The following is a 21300-nucleotide window of genomic DNA, read 5'->3' on the forward strand; positions in this document are numbered from 1 at the left end:
GTTCGGCCCACCAATCAAGGCCGCGGTAACGAGCGTCGCATTTGCATTCGCGGGCACGTCCGTGTCCAGGGGAACAGGCTTAATGTCACTGGACTCACGCGTAACAAGCGAACGTGATTTCAGCATCGCCTTCGTTCCAATTTTCCCCGCCGTGCATTTCACCTATTTCAACCTCTCAACTTCTCGTTGCTGGTGTTATAATAGTGGGAGACTAAGTGGATGACACATTTGTGGTGGGGGTGGGGGGAAGGGCAAGGCTAGAATAATGTCACCTTGTGAAGGGTGACAGGATACACAATTACATAACAGGAAGTGGTCCTCTACCGCCATATTCTCAGTTATGAACTGCACCCTGCCGGTCTGTGGTGGCGAGCCGTGATGGGATAGGTGTAGATTTCGGGGGGGACGCAAGAGATACGTCCCCCTCAATATTTAGAACACGTGCATTTGTCCCCCTGAATTTTGTGTTTTCCTTTCCATAAATAAAGACATTTCCACCATAAATTGATGCAGAAAAGGCACAAATTGGTGCAGAAAAATTCACCAGAATGCAGGAAATGAAGTGTCTGACGTTCAAAATTTCCTGGGGGAGGACCGCCAGACCCCCCCTGCTTAATGCGTCCCCCCCCAAAGTTCAAACGAAACCTACGCCTCTGCGTGGCGGAACCGCCGCCGTCTCCGCGGGAACGGCCGTGTTTTAAAGATGCTACGAAGACCAGAAAAACAACAACAAAAAAAAAAACTAGCCTGATGTCAAACTGACCCGTTCTGAAAGCCCCCAGGAGAGGCGGGTCTTTCAGGAGCACGGCGGGGAGAATCGAAAGAAAGCGAATCCCGCCAGGGGCGCAGGGCGCCGCCGACTCCGTCTCAGAGCGGACAGAGCGGCGGCTCCTCCTGACACACACACACACACACACAGACGAAGGCGCGCGCGCCGCCGCGCCGCGCCAGGGGGCTGCTGAAAAACACGCTTTCGCACAGTTCCGATGTTCTCGAAAATAAAAGTGTTTTCGATCGTCTGACAGTCAAAATACGTGGGCGCGCCCTCCCTGTCCTCTCTCTCTTGTTCTGAGGGGAAGAGCAACCCTGAATTAGCGCGCTTCGCACACATCAGACCGGAAGTCAGCTGCGACAACAACAGACCCTCTCGTATCGTAATTGGACAGAGCGCTAAAGAAACGTCCCCATTCACGCCAGAAACGCTCTCATTAAAACGATCCGCGTTAAAAATAAAAGTTCCGTCGTGTTCTTGTGCGCCGGATTAATCGGCCTTCTCCCCTGTGATTTGCACTTTGTGTTCTCACCAGACAGGAGAGAAGGGATGATTATCCCGCCTTTTTTCATAACCGAGGAAAGGCCATTCAAATGAGGGCATCCGGAACAGGGAACTACAAGGCACTTCCAAATTAGAGGTTGCTGCAAAACAAGGAATTCCCATGGAAAACGTCACAATCTAATTTATCATGTTGTTTTTCCAAGACTTTTATCCCTTACTTCACTCTTACATGACTTGAATAACAGCACCTAATATTTATTAAATGTAGTATCTGTCCTAAATATTGTTAAATACAGCATCTGTTCAAATACTGTTAAGTGCAGCGTCTGTTCTCATATCGTTAAATAAATACGTGTTATAATACCATTAAACACAGGACCTGTCACAGTATGCTGTTAGTCTGCTGAGAAGGCAGCGCGGTGTCTGTTTATTCGCCGTGAGCGCGGCTGGTGAACTCATCCCTAGCGGAAGGAGTCTCTAAATCCCGCGCGTGAAGAGGGTCTGAGGAACGACGCGCAGCGACGATCCGCGCCAAACCTCCGCCGTGGGCGCCACGGCAACGAAACCCGCGCGCGGGAACTGACGGGAGCGTATTTTTTAATCCCGAAACGACGGCCATGAATCTCGCCTTCGTTAGCGGACGAGCTCCATCCACTCGTCACCTCGCAGGAGCCCCTTTGCGAGAGAGCGGTGCCATCGCACCGCTGAGAACGTACGCCCCGATGCCCGCTGCAGCTGGGAACCTCACACGCGCTTTCAGCTTCTATCAGGCGACGATAAGCGTCTGTCGAATCCAGAGTACACCGTGTCTCTACAACACGAGTCTGTACCAATGCCTGTGCGTGAGCAGCGCTTGTGTGTGTGTGTGTGCCTGTGCGTGAGCAGCGCTTGTGTGTGTGTGTGTGTGTGTGTGTGCGTGCGCTTGTGTGTGTGTGCCTGTGCGTGAGCAGCGCTCGTGTGTGTGTGTGTGTGCGTGAGCAGCGCTCGTGTGTGTGTGTGTGTGTCTGTGTCTAAGTGGAAGTGCATGTTCGTGCCTGTGTATGCGTGTCTGTCGCTGTATGGGCATGGGTGTGTGTGTGTGTGTGCAGAGTTAAGTGTGTTAGTGTGTGTTCAGAGCACATGTCTTTGTGTGTTCAGTGCATGTGTTAGTGTGTGTTGAGTTCGCATGTGTTAGCGTGTGTTGAGTGCATGTGTTAGTGTGTTCAGAGTGCATGTGTGTGTTTGTTGAGCACATGTGTTTGTGTATTCAGTGCATGTGTCAGTGTGTGTTCAGCGCATGTGTTTGTTGAGTGCATGTGTCAGTGTGTGTTCAGCGCATGTGTTTGTTGAGTGCATGTGTTTGTGTGTTCAGCGCATGTGTTTGTTGAGCACATGTGTTAGTGTGTGTGTTGAGTGCATGTGTTAGTGTTGTGTTTGAGCGCATGTTAGTGTTTGTTGAGCGCATGTGGTTGTGTGTGTTCAGCACACGTGTGTGTTGAGTGCATGTGCTTGTTGAGCTCATGAGTGTGTTGAGCGCGCGTGTCAGTGTGCTCAGGACAGATGGCTATGTTGAGATGAGTGTTTGTTTCTTAGCTGGGCTGTTGGAGCTGAATGCTGATGAGCGGACTGCAGATCACAGTTCCTCCCGTCCAGCCTGCTGCTCCTCCTCCTCCTCCAGCTACCTGATGCACCGCACGGAAACTACGCTCCCGCCATCCGACACCCCGCCAGACCCGCGCCAGCCCCCCGCACACGTCACCGACCGCGCCAGCCCCGCGCAACGCAGACCCCCAGACGCCAGCCCCGACACGTCAGACCCCGCAGACCCACGCCAGCCCGTGCAGACCCGCAGCCGCACGTGCGATCCGCCAGACCGCTCCAGACCTTCCGAGGAACTCAGCCCTGAGAAACGAGCGTGTGCCCGCACGCCCGCATGCTCGCACTCTCGCTCTCTCGCACGCCAATCTGCCTAGCGCCAAGCTCCCCGTGCGCATCCCGCACAAGGGAACGCTCAAACCTCCACACCCCCCCCCCCGCCCCCACCTCACACCCCCCACCCCCTCGGCGCGGCGTCGCACCTCCCAAACCTCTCGGAGGACTTCCTGTGCTGGCGGCTGTGAGATTCGCGGCGGCTGGTTCCAGGGCGCGCAGCGTACGGTGTTTAAATTAGCGCGGCTCGGTGCGCGGCTTCCTGCTCCCCGTGTTTTACAGGTAATCTGCTGCTTCTCTGGGAGGGAGGGGGCGCAGGGGGTCTCACATTACCCCCACCCCCCCCCTCCGTCTTGTTTTTTAAGACTAAGATGAAAGCCACAGAACAGCCCCTAGCCAGCCAACGACACACGCACCAGAACTAAACCCCCACCCCCACACCCCCCCTCACAAACAAAACACGAGACCACTCTGCTCTGCACAGCTGTGTCAAAAAAAACAAGGTCCCACACTACCAACAACACACCACCCCCCCCCGTCTCCAAAACAAATAAAATAAATCCCCCAAAAATTAAAAAACAAAATTAACATACCTTTCCTCTAGAGCTACAAAGAAAAAGAAAAAAAACCCCAGTGGCAAAGTAGCAACTTATTTTCCCTCATAAACACCCCCCCCCCCACACACACACCCCCTCACCCCCCACACACCCCCCCCCCCCCAGCAGCAGCAGCATTCTTCCCCCCCGTGCGGGAAGCCCTGGGAGCGTTCGTCAGAGCCAGCGCACGCTTCCACCCGCGGCGGCTCGGGTTTCCGCGCGGGGAAGCCGCCGGGATGCCTGGGCTGCGGCGGGCCACTCACCGGACGGCACGAAATGGAGAACTTTGCTGGGCTCCATGCTTCAGGTGTCTTCTTCGTGGGCGCGAGCTCTCTCTCTCTCTTCCCCCTTTTCTTTTTTCTTTCCCGCGGTCAACCCATCACCGTCGCTCCCTCCGTGTCCGAGCCTGAGCGAACGCGCGAGCACACGCACACACGCGCACACACACACAACACCGCTGGCTCCCAAACGCCGCTCTGGCCGCTCGCTCGGTGAGTCAGCCTGGCTGCTCGTGAGGAGGGGAGGGGAGGGGAGGGGAGGCGGGAGGCAGGCAAGCCCACGGCCGCTGGGTCCTAATGCCCGCCGCTCACCTCCAGCTCTAGCCTGATTACCTAGCGTAGCGGTTTCCCTGCCAGAGGTGGAGAGTCAGGAAGCACAAGTCCTGCCGCGTGTTTCTTCCACAGCCAGCTGATTTCGCCAATCAGCTCTGCCTCCTGGCTGAAGAATTCTGCTACTTGGCAAATCCAGGTGATTGGAGAAAAACACTGGGGAGGACTTTTACCTTCTGAAGCTGGAGTTTTCACCACGCTGTTGGAGCTGTAGCCAGGTCAGCATGGCCTTCCCTGATGCACACTCTGAATGCTCCAGCTCCAGCCAGGTCAGCATGGCCTTCCCTGATGCACACTCTGAATGCTCCAGCTCCAGCCAGGTCAGCACGGCCTTCCCTGATGCACACTCTGAATGCTCCAGCTCCAGCCAGGTCACCATGGCCTTCCCTGATGCACACTCTGAATGCTCCAGCTCCAGCCAGGTCAACATGGCCTTCCCTGACCATACACGGCAGGTTATGACCTGCGGCCATCGTTTCCTGCTGTGAGGTCGCCATGATCTAACACACTCGTGCTCCACCACACACTGACACACCAACAGTCAGCCATCGCTGGCCTCTCAACCTCCGAATGTCCACTAGCCTCTCAATCCCACCATACACGCCTTAACTCGCTCGTCCTCTCATCCCCAACACCACTGTCCCTCAACCCCCAACACCACTGCTATCCTGCTCAAACCCCAACGCCACTGTCCTCTCAATCCCCCAAACCCCTGTCCCTCAATCCCCAACACCACTGTCCTCTCAATCCCCAACACCACTGTCCTCTCAATCCCCAACACCACTGTCCTCTCAATCCCCCAACACCACTGTCCTCTCAATCCCCCAACGCCACTGTCCTCTCAATCCCCCAACACCACTGTCCTCTCAATCCCCCAACACCACTGTCCTCTCAATCCCCCAACGCCACTGTCCTCTCAATCCCCCAACACCACTGTCCTCTCAATCCCCCAACACCACTGTCCTCTCAATCCCCAACACCACTGTCCTCTCAATCCCCCAACACCACTGTCCTCTCAATCCCCCAACGCCACTGTCCTCTCAATCCCCCAACACCACTGTCCTCTCAATGCCCCAACGCCACTGTAATCTCAATCTCATCAGAGAACCAGAAGGAAAGCTTTTTTTAAAACTTTTTTTTTTTTTAATGTGGAACGTATGAATTAGTGCGCTTGTCAGTCACGAGCACGCTGACGCGCGGGGCAGCTGGGACACGGACACGGATGGCGATGGCGAAGGCGCCGCGCGCGGCTGGCACACGCGTGTGCGGACAAACACAGAACGGTCCCGGCAGCCGGTGTTTGGCGAGCAAACACCCCGGTGTTTGCTGGATGTGGACGCTTTAGCCATGCCCCGAAACGCCCAAGGACAGACACAGCAGAGCCTGTACCCCCCTCCCGCACCCCCACCCCCCTGTACCCCCCCTCCCGCACCCCCACCCCCCGACACCCAAATGATCACCATTTATTTACTATGATTTGTGAGAGAGAGAAAAGGGCATTTTATGAAAAAAAAAAATAATAATAATAATTTTCCGCGATGGAAAAATGTCATAAATATTAGAGGATTGTAGAGATCAGAGTGGCAGCACGTGAGCTCCCTTGCTCCTGCTCCAGATTCTGGAGTTGAGCTCAGAAGTATTTTGTGAGTTTTGGATGATTTGTCTGCGTACGGTGACTCGAAAACACCCAACTGCACCGCAAACGAGCAAAGAAATTTTTATTTTTATTTCTCTGTATCAATCATCATCGAGCCAGGAATCTGCTTCCAAAGTGGAAGGCAAAAGCAGTTGCTGAATTATTTAACATTAAGGGGGGGATGTTGAAAATAAATAAGTGATGATGAGCTGGATAATTATACAGAGATAACTGTCATAATAATAATCTATGTAATAAGTATTTGTTTAGTCAGGAAGCCCATTTGTGATTTCTTATTTACAGTAGCAGGGCTGAAGGGTTTTAAGGGGATCAGTCCTGTGGTCTCTCGAGCCCCATTCACACACCCTAACCAGAGCCAAGAACACAAAGGTCCACACCACCTGTAGCTAAACACACCTGTACCTAATGCCTGCACGACAACAGTCCTACACGCTTAAGACTTGAGACCCCACATTCAACAGGTGAAGACAAGACTTAAGACCCCACATTCAACAGGTTAAGACAAGACTTAAGACCCCGCATGCAAACAGGCTAACATGGCTTCAACCTTCCGGCCACCGCAGGAAGTCTTCTGTTGAGCAGAAGCTGATAGCTGGTAGCGCCGGAGCAATCGAGTAGTTTGGGGTCAAAATGAAGGCGCTCCCTCCCTTCAACCCACCGGCTGGTTGCCACGCTACGCGCCTGCCTTCAGTTAATTCCCCGAAATACCAACGCGGATACAGCGTCGTCACAAATCTACTTAGCAACGAGGCGCCGGGCATTCCACAGCGCGGGTTAAAACCCTTTCACTCAAAAAATTCCACAGAAGGCTTCAGGTCTTTGATTTTCTCCTTTTAATGCCTCTGAATCGGGTCCGACGTCTGACAATTGAAGATGGCCGCGGGCCAGAAAAGGCACCGATTCTTCAACTGCTGTGCTGTTTGTGCTACAAGACGATAGTAGATTGAACTGGGAATCTGAAGAATTAATGGAATGAGCAATTGATCTCAAATTGCTATAGGTCCGTTTTTTATAGTTGTACAGGAACATTAGTATGAGCTTCTTAAGGACGGTTTTTGGTTGGTGCTGAAATGTCTGAAATGCGTCATTGTGTGACTTTAAGTCACTTGGTAACAACAAAACGAGAATTAAAATAACATTAATAAAGAAATGCATTAACTACTCTCTGGGAATCTGGCTGTCTGGTTCCCATTCAGTAACTCAGCCTGATATTTTACTCTATAAGCAAATGTTGAAATGAAGGAGGAGGTCACTTTCAAAATATATAAATAAAAAAATCGTGAAATATTTTTTTTAAATTGCAAAATGAAATAGGAATTCTGGCACAGCAGCGAATGGATTTGATTTGTGAAAGCGTAAGCAACTCATCTGCACACGTAAATAGCGCAGCTTTCTCTGTAAATAAATCATGAAAATGAAAAAAATGTGTGCGTGAGTGTGTGTGTGTGAAAGCATGTGTACACGTTTGTGTGTGCGCACGCGTGTGTGAGGCTACGCGTGTGTGCATGTGTGTGTGCGCACGTGTGTGTGCATGTGTGTACATGTGTGTGTGTGTGTGTGTGTGGGTGTACATGTGTGCGTGTGTGTGTGTGTGTGTGTGTGTGTGAAAGCAGTGTACACAGTGGTGGGGTGCACGCGTGTGAGGCTAAGCGTGTGTGTGTGTGTGTGTGTGCATGTGTGTGTGTGTGTGTGTGTGTGTGCATCTTAACCAGCGTCGGGGTCTTACACGGATCGCTGGCGGGCACAGACGGGACGGGACCGCGGGGGGATCCCGCGAGGGGGGGCGCTGAACGTTACCGCCGCGTTAAGGTCCTCTCGACGGCGGGAAAGGGGCAGGTGAACGCGGAGCAGGTGGCTCTGGGTAAGTTCGGCTAGCGCGCGCGCTCTCCCGCTAACCCCGCGGCTGCTGAGCGCCGGGGCTCTGATTTGCTTGTTGATAAGAAAAAGGAAAATAAAAAAACGTATTCTCGGAAATGAACTCCGCGCCGACCCCTTGTCCAGACCTGCACCACCAGATCAGCCCCCCTCCTGCTAGTGACTGAATTTTAAGTTGCAGCCCTGCACAAAAACGTGCAGCTTTTTTTTAACGGCCCCCCCAGGAAGAAATATAGGAGTCTAAGAACCAGACATACCCTGAAGTTTTTTCGAGGCCTCTTGCAAGACTTTGGCACGCTGGAATTGTTGGCCCGCACAAAACAAGCGCGAGAAAAGCGAGTTCGACCGCACACCTTCATGATGACAGCAGAGTGGTGGGCGGAGCCTAAGGCTCCATGGACCTAAGCCCCTCCCCCTTCAGCACTGCTCCTCTCTCTGCTCAGACCTGTTCTTCCTCACCTGTAACACCTGTAGCTAGGCCTCTGTATGGAGAGCAAATAGTTATGAAGGGAGGGTCAAATACAGACGAACACCTGCACACACTGGTCAGCTTTCACCATATCTGTCAGGCGAAAGAAGTGACAAGCTGCGACCAAACTAACAATTATTATTATTATTATTATTATTATTAGTAGTAGTAGTAGTAGTAAGTAGTAGTAATAGTTTTATTAAATATTGCGTTGTTTTTTATTATTGTTTGTAAAGGATCTTTACTGTGTGATATGCTTATCTTACATCAGCTGGCTTTCTTAAGCGGGTAAAACTGGATGCTTATCAGGGACAGAACGTGCCCGCCCGCCTCTGCCATAACACCGTGGAGACCAAGGCGACCGGCGAGCCAGACACTTCACACAAACACCGGCACCTGCGACTCCAAATCGCGCCCGCGGTGCGCTGTGGCATACTGTGTGTGTTGGTCTAGCGGGAACATCGCCCCCTGCTGGCCCGCTTCCCACAGCTCCCCGTCACGATCCGGCTTCCCTCCCGCCTAATTTCAGCCGTTTTGACAGGATGCGCGGCGGCGGCGGCGGCGGCGGCGGGAGAACGGATCTGTTGGCGGTTGGGGGAACGGCTCCGTTTCCATTCATCTCTTCCTGAATTTGATTCTTTTTTTTTAGTCCCTTTTCAGGTCCGCCGGGGGGGGGGGGCGTTACATTGTTCCGCAGACTTTTGCGCGCATCGACTGGAGGTGCCTGCGCGCCTTTGTTTTGGCCACTTTACTGCCGTCCGTGCGATAATTACGACCAGGAAGAAAACGGCACCTCGACACAGCGGCGCTCAGCAGCCACGGCATTGTGTTGAAGCAACGGTTAGACAGCCGTAAGATGATTACAAGATTATCTGCTATGGAAACAGCCCCACACTGATCAGAATCACAGCACTACAATGTCTAAAGCTGAGGGAGCATAGAAACTCCACCGGAATCTACAGCAATTTAATCCTTGCTGATTTTTGGCTGCACAAGACACATAACAACAGTAGCCTTACGTTTGAATACACATTATTGACTGATATTGAGTCTTCCTGCCACACCAAAAGTGACTGATTTAAACCAGTGGGTATCACTGGGAAGACCACAAAATGAGTCCAATCTCAGCTTGCCACAGACACACTGAACCCTTTCCAATTGTGACCCACCGCAGACCCACTCAACCCTTTCCAAATGCGGCCCGACACAGGTGTATTCTTGGAAAAAAGTATTATTCAGATGTGCCAAAAAACAACAACAAGAGAGCAGCAACTACAGTGTACAGACTCCACCCACAAGTGGCAGAATAACGATAAAAATAGCCGTGAAAGTTTCAAGGCATTTTATCCATCCATGTAGTGGTTTGGCACCAATCTGGCGCCCCCGTGAGAATTGGATGACGTGCGCTGGTGCAGGTTGCCAGTTTCAGGGGGATTTGGGGGCGTGCGGCTCCTCTGCTCTCTCTCTCCATGCGTGTGTGCCCCCCCTTCCCCCCCCCCCCCATCCCCTCCGGACCTGGAAGGCATGCCTGCTCGTTATTTTTGTACAACGACAAAGTCTCGTAAAAAGTTTTTCTTCTTCGACCCCCGCCCCTCCTGTTTAATTGGCATCAAAGGGAGAACACCACAAACCCTCCTCAGGCTATCAGTAAACTTTAATTTTAGAAGCTGCAAAGGCAGCCTGTGTACAGACAGATGCTGGTCAACAACACGGAATGACCCTTCAGCTCGTAAAAAGGCCCCTCGTTTCGCATCCTAATTAAGACGGGAACGGTCTGAGAGATCTGTTATGTATACGTGTTTCAGGCAGCCAGCCACAGCACAGCCAAGTGTCACAGGTAGGGGGCAGTGTGGAGAAGATCCAAGTGTCGCAGGTAGGGGGCAGTGTGGAGCAGAGCCATGTGTCACAGGTTAAAAAAAAAGCTGAGGTTTGTCCTACCAAATCATGCCATTTTTCACTAAAGTTGTTCAAATTTAGCATATCTGAGTTTTAGAAAGAGAAAAAGACAGAGAGAGAGAGAGAGAGGGAGAGAATGCGAGTGCCTGCACGTTTGTCCAGCTTTACGTCTATGCGTTCCACTGTACATGTTCTTTTCTGTGCTTTTGGCAATGTACAAAATATCTTGCCATGCCAATAAAGCCTTTTGAATTTGAATCTGAGAGAGAGAGAGACACAGAGACAGAGAGAGAGAGAGAGAGAGAGAGAGAGAGACAGGGTGCAGGGTGCAGACTGGCGATCAGCAGCCAGCTGAGATGGCGCACACGCACTTCGGTTCCTTGGAAACGCGTGAGTTTCTGCGGAAGCCTGACTCGTCCCCTCCCGTCACTGTGCGCCTCCGTGAAGCGCGGACTCTCAGGGAGACGTTTCGCTTGGCCAACGACGCAGAGAAGACGGGCGGTGGAAAAGGGGTGTGGGGGCGGACGGTGAGGGGCTCCCCAAAGACTCATTAGCATCGGACTCCATGTCCCAGAATCCCCAGGTGTTCAGGGCAGGGGTGTACAGTACCCGAAGAGGAGAGCCTGTCTGGGCCCGTCATAAAATCAGCCCCCGTTTCATCAGAACATGAACACGTCTCTGCGCTGTCTCTCTGCGCTGTCTCTCTGCGCTGTCTCTCTGCGCTGTCTCTCACCAAAGCCATAGGAGCAGGACTAGTGTTTGTGCAAAGCAAAGTAAGATTAAACCATAAGCATGACACAGACTGCTCGCTGCACCGGAGCTCAAATTAACTTTTTGACAAAAAAAAAAACTACACAACAAAATTTAGCCATAGCTTGAGTGCGAGGTACATGTTCATTTACATTTTAGGCAAATAGCCAAAGCTCATACCCAGAGTGACTTACGATGTATGCAAAAGAAGAAAAAGCCAAGATTAGTGAATCACCAGCATCCCAAGTAGCAGTTAATGAAAAATAGCGGAAGGGCAGGTACTTATGTACCTTGTGAACCCAGGTGGCAAAGGAAATGGTTTTCATTAGAAACCTCCAACAGTCCCGGCAAGAAGACTACAATTTAGGAGGCGGGGGGTGGGTGGTATCAGGACATTTCATTGCAAGGATTTACCACTTCCAATAATCTATCCCCTGTTTCAGGTTTTGTGACTTTCAGACAATTCAGTCTTGTCATCCCAATCCCATTCCCAATCCCGACCAGCACCACCCAGACATCCTGGGCTGAGCACACTTTCATTTGGACGGTTTCTGTTTTAGGGGCATCTTTTCTGCTTCATTCTTCTCAGCAGTGGGACCTCGGCTGCACACCTGCCTCCCACTCGTCCCGCCCCCCCCCCCCCCCGACAACCCTCCCACCAAAACATCCTTAAAGGGGTGGGGGGGGAGGGGTGGGGATCGGAGTGTGATGTAAATTCAATTCAGCTGCTCTGCATTCAATTCCACCCCCCTGTGCTCCTTCTACATGTCACACTGAGCTTATCTGCACTGCTCTGTAGTTACAGACTGTTGGTCATAAATCATTAGAACCTTGCCAATATCTGCCTAATCCCAGCAAGCGACCCCGTTGTGTAACGTAGACCAAACAAGGCCAGCGATGTGTACGTTAGACTCCGGAGGTCACGCCGCGTACACAGCGCCCGGCCGTGTTTTGTCTGGAGAGGTTCGTCCTCCAGCTCGGCGCAGTCAAAACACGGGCGGGCAGGTGATTGGCAGGGAGCGCGTAACCACGGTAACCCTCGGGATCCCATAGGACGGCCTCGGCCGTGACCCTGGCGACGGCGGCGGGAACGAAGCGCGAGTCGGCGGACGAGGCCGCCGCGTGGACGGGGGGGGGGGAACTCCAGAGTTCTCCAGAATGTTCTCGGCCATTCCGGAGAAGAGAGGGCCACTCATACCCTTCATTTCCTTCCATCCCAGAACGTCGGCCATCTTCTCAATGGAGACTAACAACAATGATGTGCGTTTTCTCTCTTGTTGACGCATTCTTCACAAGGGCAACTTTTATCCATCCATCCATCCATCCATCCACTACCCATTCCCGCCTATCCTGGGCCAGTGTCGCAAGGAGTCCTGGGGCCTGTCTCGGGAATACCCCCCCTGGACAGGCCACCAGTCTATCACAGGGCACACTCACCATTCACTCACACACTCATTCCTAGGGGCAATTTAGAGTCTCCAGTTAGCCTAACCTGCACGTCTTTCGGGCTGTGGGAGGAAACCGGAGTACCCGGAGGAAACCCACGTGGACATGGGGGAGAACATGCAAACTCCACACAGAAAGGCCCCAGGCTGGGATTCGAACCCAGGACGTTCTTGCTGTGACCTCCTTACCCTGCCACCCTGGGCAACTTTTACACTACACATAAATTAAGAGTAAGCAAAGCTCTGCAGGACCAGCCCTTGCAGTGTCATTTTAAGAAACAAACATGGCAGGGGTGCTTCTTTAATGTGGTTTCTCTTGTCGTCTTGCTAATGGTCATAATTACGAAGGCTAGCAAGATAAGCACAGAAAGGCTGGTGACCACTTACAGCCCTGGATCTCAGTGCGGTCAGAGAGCCCTACAGGCCGGTACTGAAGCCCAACCACACCAATGCCCAGGACTCACTTTGCCTTATTCTGCATTACATTTCGGCTTCTTAGCAGTTAGCACATGATCCAAAGAGACTTAAACAGCATACTTTTTTTTAAAACATATTTGTGCACATTGCTTGAGGGTTGCAGAACATCCTGTTTCCTAACCAGTATTCCACTACACCGTGGCCCAGAGCCACCCTGGGGCTCTCCACTTTATTTCCTTACTCGCCTTGTGTCAACAGAACTGGTCCACGTGCGCCGAACGAAGGCCTCGGGCTGACAGAGCCGGAAAGTCCAGGTGTCAGAAAGCACAAGTCCCGTCACGTGCGCCGTCGTTTCGTTCCGTTTGCAGGCGTTCGGCAGACGCCGTCACCCAGAGCGACTCACTTACGCAAATCTTTACGTGGCATTTGCATCGCACCCATTCTTGCGGCGCAATAAATGCCTGTAATGTAATACTGAAGCGATGCCGGTGAAGCACCTTGCCCAAGGGTACAACTGCCATGTGTGTAGGGCCAGGAACTGAACCTGTGACACTGAGGTTACAAGACCAGTTCCCTGCCCCTTATACTACACTGCCGTCCTTCCTCTGCAGCTCTACTTCCTGGCTGAAGAATTGTGCTAATCATTAGCTAATCCAAGCGATTGGGAAAAAATATTACTGGGGACGACTTTTACTTTCTGAAGCTGGATTTTACACCTCTGGAGGCTGAATCATTACGTTAAACGTGAAGCTGGCTTTCATCGACAAAAAGTACTAGAGGCTGGTAACATCAAAAGGAAATATTCATTCATTCCCTTGTTGTATTTGAGGGTTATTCATGTTTATTAAGCCCTTTATGGTGTGAGATAACAAATACGTGTTTAGAATGTTCTTAACTGAACATTCTGACGCTGATGCAACAATCGCTACTGGCAACTGAAAGCCGTGGAGTTCTAGAACACCACTGCGTTAGATGCTATCTGGTCTGTAGGTAATCGGAGCACTAATTTAGTCAGGAAAATGGTGAGCACTGATGGGCTGAATGGCCTGTTCTGGTTCTCGGCCTGTTATGTTATGTTACTGACTTCTGAATTCTGAAAGAAGAAAAAAAACATTCCAAAAAAGCTCACCACACAACATTCCTCCTGACGCCATTGTTTATCGCAAGCCGAGTGTGACACGGTGGGTGTGACATAGCCAGTGACAGAGTCAAAAATAAGCACAGGCCCAGAAAGGCATCGATCGGCATCGACGTGAGCACCCGAGTCCAGGGCGGCGTTAAAAAACACCAGCGCAGGTGTGTGTGTGTGTGTGTGTGTGTGTGTGTCTGTGGGAATGGGGGCGGATGGATACGTTAATAGGTATGAAAGCCTGTGAACAAGCTCTGCGGTAATCGCCAAGGGACCCACGGCAGTCTAAACCACAGACAGAAAACCCCCCAGAGCCCGGTGATACTGCCCCCCCCCACCTCCTCTCAGCTCCCCCCCCCATCCCCTCACCTCCTCTCAGCCCCCACCCCCTCCTCTCCCCATCCCCTTCCCCTCCCCTCCCCTCCCCTCGCCTTCTCTCCCCTCTTCTCCCCATCCCCTCCCCTCCCCTCCCCTCCCCTCCCCTCCCCTCCTCTCCTCTCCTCTCTTCTCCTCTTCCCTCCCCTCCTCTCCCCTCTCCTCCCCATCCCCTTCTCCACTGTCAGTTCTTCCCAGGCCTGAATACAGAGTATCAGAGCATGCTCACACGCACGGTGTGAGGCAGGAGTAAGTGTGTGTGGAGGACACAGGAAACCCTCCTGCAGTTTTAGCGACTGGCTGTTTTTTGGGCACTGGGAGTGGGTACAACCTCTCACCCTCCCATTGTCCTGCCGTTGGTGTCGGGGGGGGGGGTGGAAACCTGCGTCGCTATGGCGCCGTACAGACAGCTTTCCACTTCCTGCCCTGCCTCAGCACATCTGACACACATCTGAGCGCTGAAAACAATGCGTGTGCGAGTGTGTGTGTTTGTGCGTGAGTGTGTGTGTGTCTGTATGTGCGGGCAGGACCCTGAGAGCTCTTCATGCTACGAGAGCTCATGCGCTGCCAGGCTTCGGCCCCTAGGGGGCTCACACCACTGTCTCCCTGGGAGCCACACTGCCCTCTGGTGTTGGAAATGGGAACAGGCGGGACTGCGGGGCAGCGATGTCACTGACAGACCAAACTACGCCTTTCACAAGCCTGGCGTTTCTGTAGGCCACGGCTGTCCAGCTGGAGACCTGAAGGCCTGGATGACCAACCGAAAAAACGACTCTCAGCCCTTCTATCGCTGAATGGAAGTAAAGAAAAGAATTCGGACAATGAAAAAAACGTGACTGTGCCAGCATTTGAGTCCGCGTCTGCACAGTCTGAACGCGCCTCTCGCAGCTGACAGAAACACATAAACGAGCGCTGCGATAGCATGTTTCAGGCAGAGCTAGCAGAGCAGCGCAGCTCCAGGGAGCAGACGCGCCTCAGAGGGGCTCCATGCGCCGTTCCTCTCGTCAAACGCGTCTCGCGTTCCCACGCTCTTTATGCGCCGGCGACGCCCGGCTCCAGCGCGGGGAGAATCCGCCGCCCCCTCGGCTGTCCGCGCGGCACGGACACAGCCGCTTGACCCGCTCTCTCTCCGTACAGCTCAATTAAGAGAGAGAGAGAGAGAGAGAGAGAGAGAGAGAGAGAGAGAGAGAGAGCGGGACGACAAACCTCACTTACTGACCACGCTGTCAACACGACGCACCCGTCCCCACCTTCATTACAGGCGTCTGTTTACGAGCCTGAGGAGGAGCTGTCGGAGGAATTAAAGTCCCACCCGAGATAATGGACCGGTTAGCCAGTCCTTCAGCACCTGCAAACGCACGGATCTGTAGATGGAAATATAACACGCGTGCTTTAAAGGCATACGCGGACACACAATACGTACTTCGACAGGTGCGCTTTGTGCCATCCCAGATTCCGTTCGGAGATGATTTCATCGTTGGGTATGACCGCCGACGTGCTCTTACCAGGACTGGATCAAGTGCTGCAGACTTTTTAGCTTTTCAGGTCCCACCTGAAACTATTTTGAATTTGAATATATTTGAATATCCCAAATTCAAGTCAAACAAGTCGGCAATTTGCTACACGTGTCGTTTCTGAGCGGTTAGGAGAACAACCAGAAGGCATCAACTTCAATGGGCGTTCACGAAACGATGCAAATTCGGGGATGCGGGGGATTTCGGGGTGCAGTGGGGCACACGTGCACCGAACACAATCTGAGCAGCGTTTCTGAGGCTCAGTTGTGGATGAGGCGCAGCTTACGGAGCCGGATGTTCAGACGCGACGTGAATCAGCTTCTGCCCCGCCTGCGCGTTACTGAAATGAAGGGGGGGTGCGTTTGAACTCGGGGTTCGCCGGGACACACGTTGTGGTAACAGCGGCGTACTCCGCAGTCAGGGAAGGGTTACCGGCGTGGTCGCCAGCGCTCTTCCTTTCCGGCTTTTCCGGCATATTCCGGAATATTCCCCCCGCCCCACCGCCACCCCCCCCACCCCCGCGGCCTGCTCCGGAGCCCGGCTGTCTGGCCAGCGTGTGGCAGGAAATGTTTATTGATTTTGGGTTTCGGGGGGCCAGCTTACGGGACGGCCTCTCTGAAGCGGGCGAGCGCAGACCTCATCCTGCCCCAATCCCGTCTCACCCCCCCCCCCCACTCCCCTCCACCCCCCACCCCCACCTGCCAGAGTAACGCCCCCTCTGACCTCTGACCCCCGCTCGCCGCTCGGCTTGTTTTCCTTCATCTCCTTCTTCCTGCTGATTCGTGCTTTTTTTCCTCGTCCGGCACGACAAAACAGAGCGGAGATCCACCGCCGGGCTGCAGGTTTTTAAGAGCGAGGCGGCGTTCCAACCCGCTCCTCGTTCTCCGGGTGATTTACTTCCCCTTTCCTCTCCCTCCGCTCGAATCCCCCGCCTGCCCTGTGCTCAACCGTCCCAGCAGCCCTTGGGGCTGCAACGCCCCCGTGCCTGACTGAGCGCGCCCGCAGAAGCCTGGGGAAACGCCGCTTTAGAGAACCACCTCGGCACGTTTGGGTTTTTAATGTGAAACTGCAAGGCTAATCCTCCAGAACTTTCTCCTGATCTAATTTATATCTCATATAAATGTTGTGAGGAATTCCTCAGCAGAGAGGAGAAAGTGCACATCATTAGTCTACACTATTGAAAAAAAGATGAAAAAGTTACTTTTTTAATTCAATATTCACTAGAGTAGAATATTGATTTACGTGCTGTGTGTAAAGGGTAAGCTTACCTAAATATTTTATTACTGTGTGTATATATACTAGACCCCACATATATGGAATAAACTCTATTAGCTGTCCATCTTCCATTACAAACAGAAACCTCAGTGGCTCAAAAGCCCTCTTGCTCTTGCCTGGTTTGATAATAATGAATAAATAATAATAATGATGCATTTGAAGCCAATTATTTATGTTGCGGTAAATAATTGAGGCAATTATTTTACTGCAACAAACACACACGTGCGCACGTGCGCACACACACACACACGCGCACATGCGCACACATACACACACATGCATACACACACGTACACACACACGCAGACACACACATGATACACACACCATGCCATCTACACACTCGCTCAGTACAGCACACTGCGCTCCACCAACAACCACACACACCACACGCACGTGAGACCAGGAACAGGGACTGATTAGTTGGACAGCAACACTGGGCTTCCATCGTCATCACCTCCTTCCGGGTCTGCAGAACCAACGAACGCCCCGCTCTAAGCCAGAGCCCCCTCCGATCCAGGAGACCAGTAACCGCCGATCCCAACGAGACCGGACAGGTCCATTACCCATTCCCATCCAATTATGCAGTTAGAGCCAGTCCTACATTTACCCTTCCTCCCAATTCAGAGAGCCCAGTCTCATTATCCTTTCTCCCAATTCAGAGAGGCCAGTCTCATTACCCTTCCTCCCAATTCAGAGAGGCCAGTCTCATTACCCTTCCTCCCAATTCAGAGAGCCCAGTCTCATTACCCTTCCTCCCAATTCAGAGAGCCCAGTCTCATTACCCTTCCTCCCAATTCAGAGAGCCAGTCTCATTACCCTTCCTCCCAATTCAGAGAGCCAGTCTCATTACCCTTTCCTCCCAATTCAGAGAGGCCAGTCTCATTACCCTTCCTCCCAATTCAGAGAGGCCAGTCTCATTACCCTTCCTCCCAATTCAGAGAGGCCAGTCTCATTACCCTTCCTCCCAATTCAGAGAGCCCAGTCTCATTACCCTTCCTCCCAATTCAGAGAGGCCAGTCTCATTACCCTTCCTCCCAATTCAGAGAGCCCAGTCTCATTACCCTTCCTCCCAATTCAGAGAGCCCAGTCTCATTACCCTTCCTCCCAATTCAGAGAGGCCAGTCTCGATACCCTTGCCCCACACGGCCACGCCCAGCGGCCAGGCTGCCCAGCACGCCCCCCCCCCCCCCCCGCACCCCCCCCCGGGTAATGAATGGGGAAGCCGCACGGTAGCTGTCTGCAGAGAGGCTGGTTAATGGATGAAGGTGCCGCACAGTAGCCGGTCCGGTGAGGCCGGTTAATCAGTCTGGAGAGAGTGAACGCCAGACTCGCCGAAACACCTGGCACAGGAACGCGTGCGCCGGGACGACGGGTCACACGCGACGGGGCCGATCGGAACGAGCGCGCCCCTCGGGTCAGGGGCGACGAACCCCAAAATGAGTCGGCAAACGGGACGCCGTGCGATCAGCGATCAGCACTCTGATGTGTGTCCAGCCGCTGAGCAGCGTGAAACTCAGCTTTAATGAGAACGGCAGTGATCACCTACTCAACACCTGAGGATATAACAGCACGAACAATACTGACTCAACACCTAAAGCTCTCACAGGACAGACAGCTCTTACTCAACACCTGAAGCGATAACAGGAGAGACAGTACCTACTCAACACCTAAAGCTATAACAGCACAGACAACACTCACTCAACACCTAAAGTTATAACAGCACAGACAACACACACAGCACCTAAAGCCACAACAGAACAGACAGCACTTACTCAACACCTAAAGCTATAACAGGAGAGACAGTACCTACTCAACACCTAAAGCTATAACAGAACAGACAGCTCTTACTCAACACCTGAAGCTATAACAGGAGAGACAGTACCTACTCAACACCTGAAGCTCACACAGGACTTATGATACCTACGATGGGGGGGGGGGGGCATATCTTCTTCTCCACAATGAAATCAAATCTCTTCATCCGCTTCCCAGAATCCTCATGGGTGCCATGGCGTCATTCCACCGTTACCTAGGAACCAGGGCATTCCCAGAGTTCACCTGTCAGGTTTATGGCAGGATGTGCAGACGGCCTCCTCTGGGTGTTCCGAGGATTAGGAACACCTCGCCACGCTTCTCTGAGCAGCGCGTCTGACCCAAAGGCAATAACAAGGGAACGACGCGAAAAGACACGGCGGTGAGCCCTCCCCCAGCAGGAGAAGCGGCGGAGGGAGAGGGGCGGGCGTCCCCCTTCCTGTTCACCCCGGGTGACATCGTCCACGCTCGACGTGTCAGTGTCAGGGAGAGAGACGCTGGTGTGAGCTCACCTTCTGCACAGCCTCAACAAGAGACGGGAAAAAAACGTGACGGGCTGGATGCGATCAGTGCTTTTATATTTTATACCTCCAATTTGGTAAAGCTCAGTGATCACCAGACCTAAACGTGTCCATCCCCCGTTTGCAAAGACAAAGAAATGCTAACATTTTGAAAAAAAAAAAAAAAAATACCAATCCAGGTTGAATCCAGGTCAGGATATGCTTACATAGATACTACTGTTTATCAGCAGGAGTCAGAGCATCTCTCGTGCACACAGATATCAGCCCATTACAGCTCAAACTTATTTCGACTCTATTTGTTTGGCAACTGTTGCTCGAAGCAGCAGATGGTGAATCTGAACGAGCGTCTCCTTAGAAGCCTTTCATCCGCAGAGCTTTAACAGAATTACGATTCTGCTCTGAAAACAACAGAAAGCTAAAAACTGGAACGACTTTGTTACAGAGTGATTCCTTCATCCTTTATCTGTTTCTTTATAGAAAATTGCTTGTGTGTGACAGTGGCTTGCCTGAGGCTGGTGTTTTCGAGGATAGATATTGGATGGGTGAGCTCTACGTGAGGCTGGTGTTTTCGAGGATAGATGTCGGATGGGTGAGCTCTACGTGAGGCTGGTGTTTTCGAGGATAGATGTCGGATGGGTGAGCTCTACGTGAGGCTGGTGTTTTCGAGGATAGATGTTGGATGGGTGAGCTCTACGTGAGGCTGGTGTTTTAGAGGATAGATGTCGGATGGGTGAGCTCTATGTGAGGCTGGTGTTTTCGAGGATAGATGTCGGATGGGTGAGCTCTACGTGAGGCTGGTGTTTTCGAGGATAGATGTCGGATGGGTGAGCTCTACGTGAGGCTGGTGTTTTAGAGGATAGATGTCGGATGGGTGAGCTCTACGTGAGGCTGGTGTTTTAGAGGATAGATGTCGGATGGGTGAGCTCTACGTGAGGCTGGTGTTTTCGAGGATAGATGTCGGATGGGTGAGCTCTACGTGAGGCTGGTGTTTTAGAGGATAGATGTCGGATGGGTGAGCTCTACGTGAGGCTGGTGTTTTAGAGGATAGATGTCGGATGGGTGAGCTCTACGTGAGGCTGGTGTTTTCGAGGATAGATGTCGGATGGGTGAGCTCTACGTGAGGCTGGTGTTTTCGAGGATAGATGTCGGATGGTGAGCCATGAGCTGTGTTTTAGGATAGATGTCGTGTGGGCTAACTACTGGAGCTGGTGTTTTCGAGGATAGATGTCGGATGGGTGAGCTCTACCTGAGGCTGGTGTTTTCGAGGATAGATGTCGGATGGGTGAGCTCTACGTGAGGCTGGTGTTTTCGAGGATAGATGTCGGATGGGTGAGCTCTATGTGAGGCTGGTGTTTTAGAGGATAGATGTCGGATGGGTGAGCTCTACGTGAGGCTGGTGTTTTCGAGGATGGATGACGGATCACCGAAGACCACGATTAGTTAATTAGTTGAATCAGGTGTTGTAGTGCTGGGCTAAAACTAAACCCTGGACCCACATTTCGGATGAGATTGGACGCCCCTGATCTTGGCTCTCTGCCTGCTGTGTTGAAGGGAGTCAGCACCCCCTCAAGCCTGGTTTTAAAAACACTCTAGACAGCCTCAGCTTCAACTGCGTGAACCGGTGCGGCAGTCCAAGTACAACTGAGTGTGGAAAAAGTACAACCGGATATCAGTGAGAAATGTACCTTTAACTAACAAAGAAGTCCAATTCAGAAGATTCTTTGGGCTCTTGGAGTAATATTGCACATTTTTCTGAAAAATGCAACGGGCTAATGTG

The 21300-nt window shown here is 52.3% G+C and overlaps 1 protein-coding gene across 3 annotated transcripts in view; it reads right to left on the reverse strand.

The window, feature by feature from the left end:
• slc4a11 (solute carrier family 4 member 11) overlaps nucleotides 1-21300 on the reverse strand; it is a 77571-nt gene that overhangs the window by 49452 nt on the left and 6819 nt on the right. Inside the window, exon 1 of one of the 3 annotated variants that reach the window (XM_064334712.1) lies at nucleotides 4044-4277. The exons of the other annotated variants lie outside the window; for them this stretch is intronic. Coding sequence (XP_064190782.1) covers nucleotides 4044-4080 — 37 coding nt within the window. The 5' untranslated portion in view covers nucleotides 4081-4277. Of the gene's footprint in view, nucleotides 1-4043; nucleotides 4278-21300 lie in introns of those variants that run through there. 3 annotated transcript variants of the gene reach the window in all.

The sequence above is a fragment of the Anguilla rostrata genome, chromosome 5, assembly GCF_018555375.3.
Source record: "Anguilla rostrata isolate EN2019 chromosome 5, ASM1855537v3, whole genome shotgun sequence".
Classification (NCBI taxonomy): Eukaryota; Metazoa; Chordata; class Actinopteri; order Anguilliformes; family Anguillidae; genus Anguilla; species Anguilla rostrata.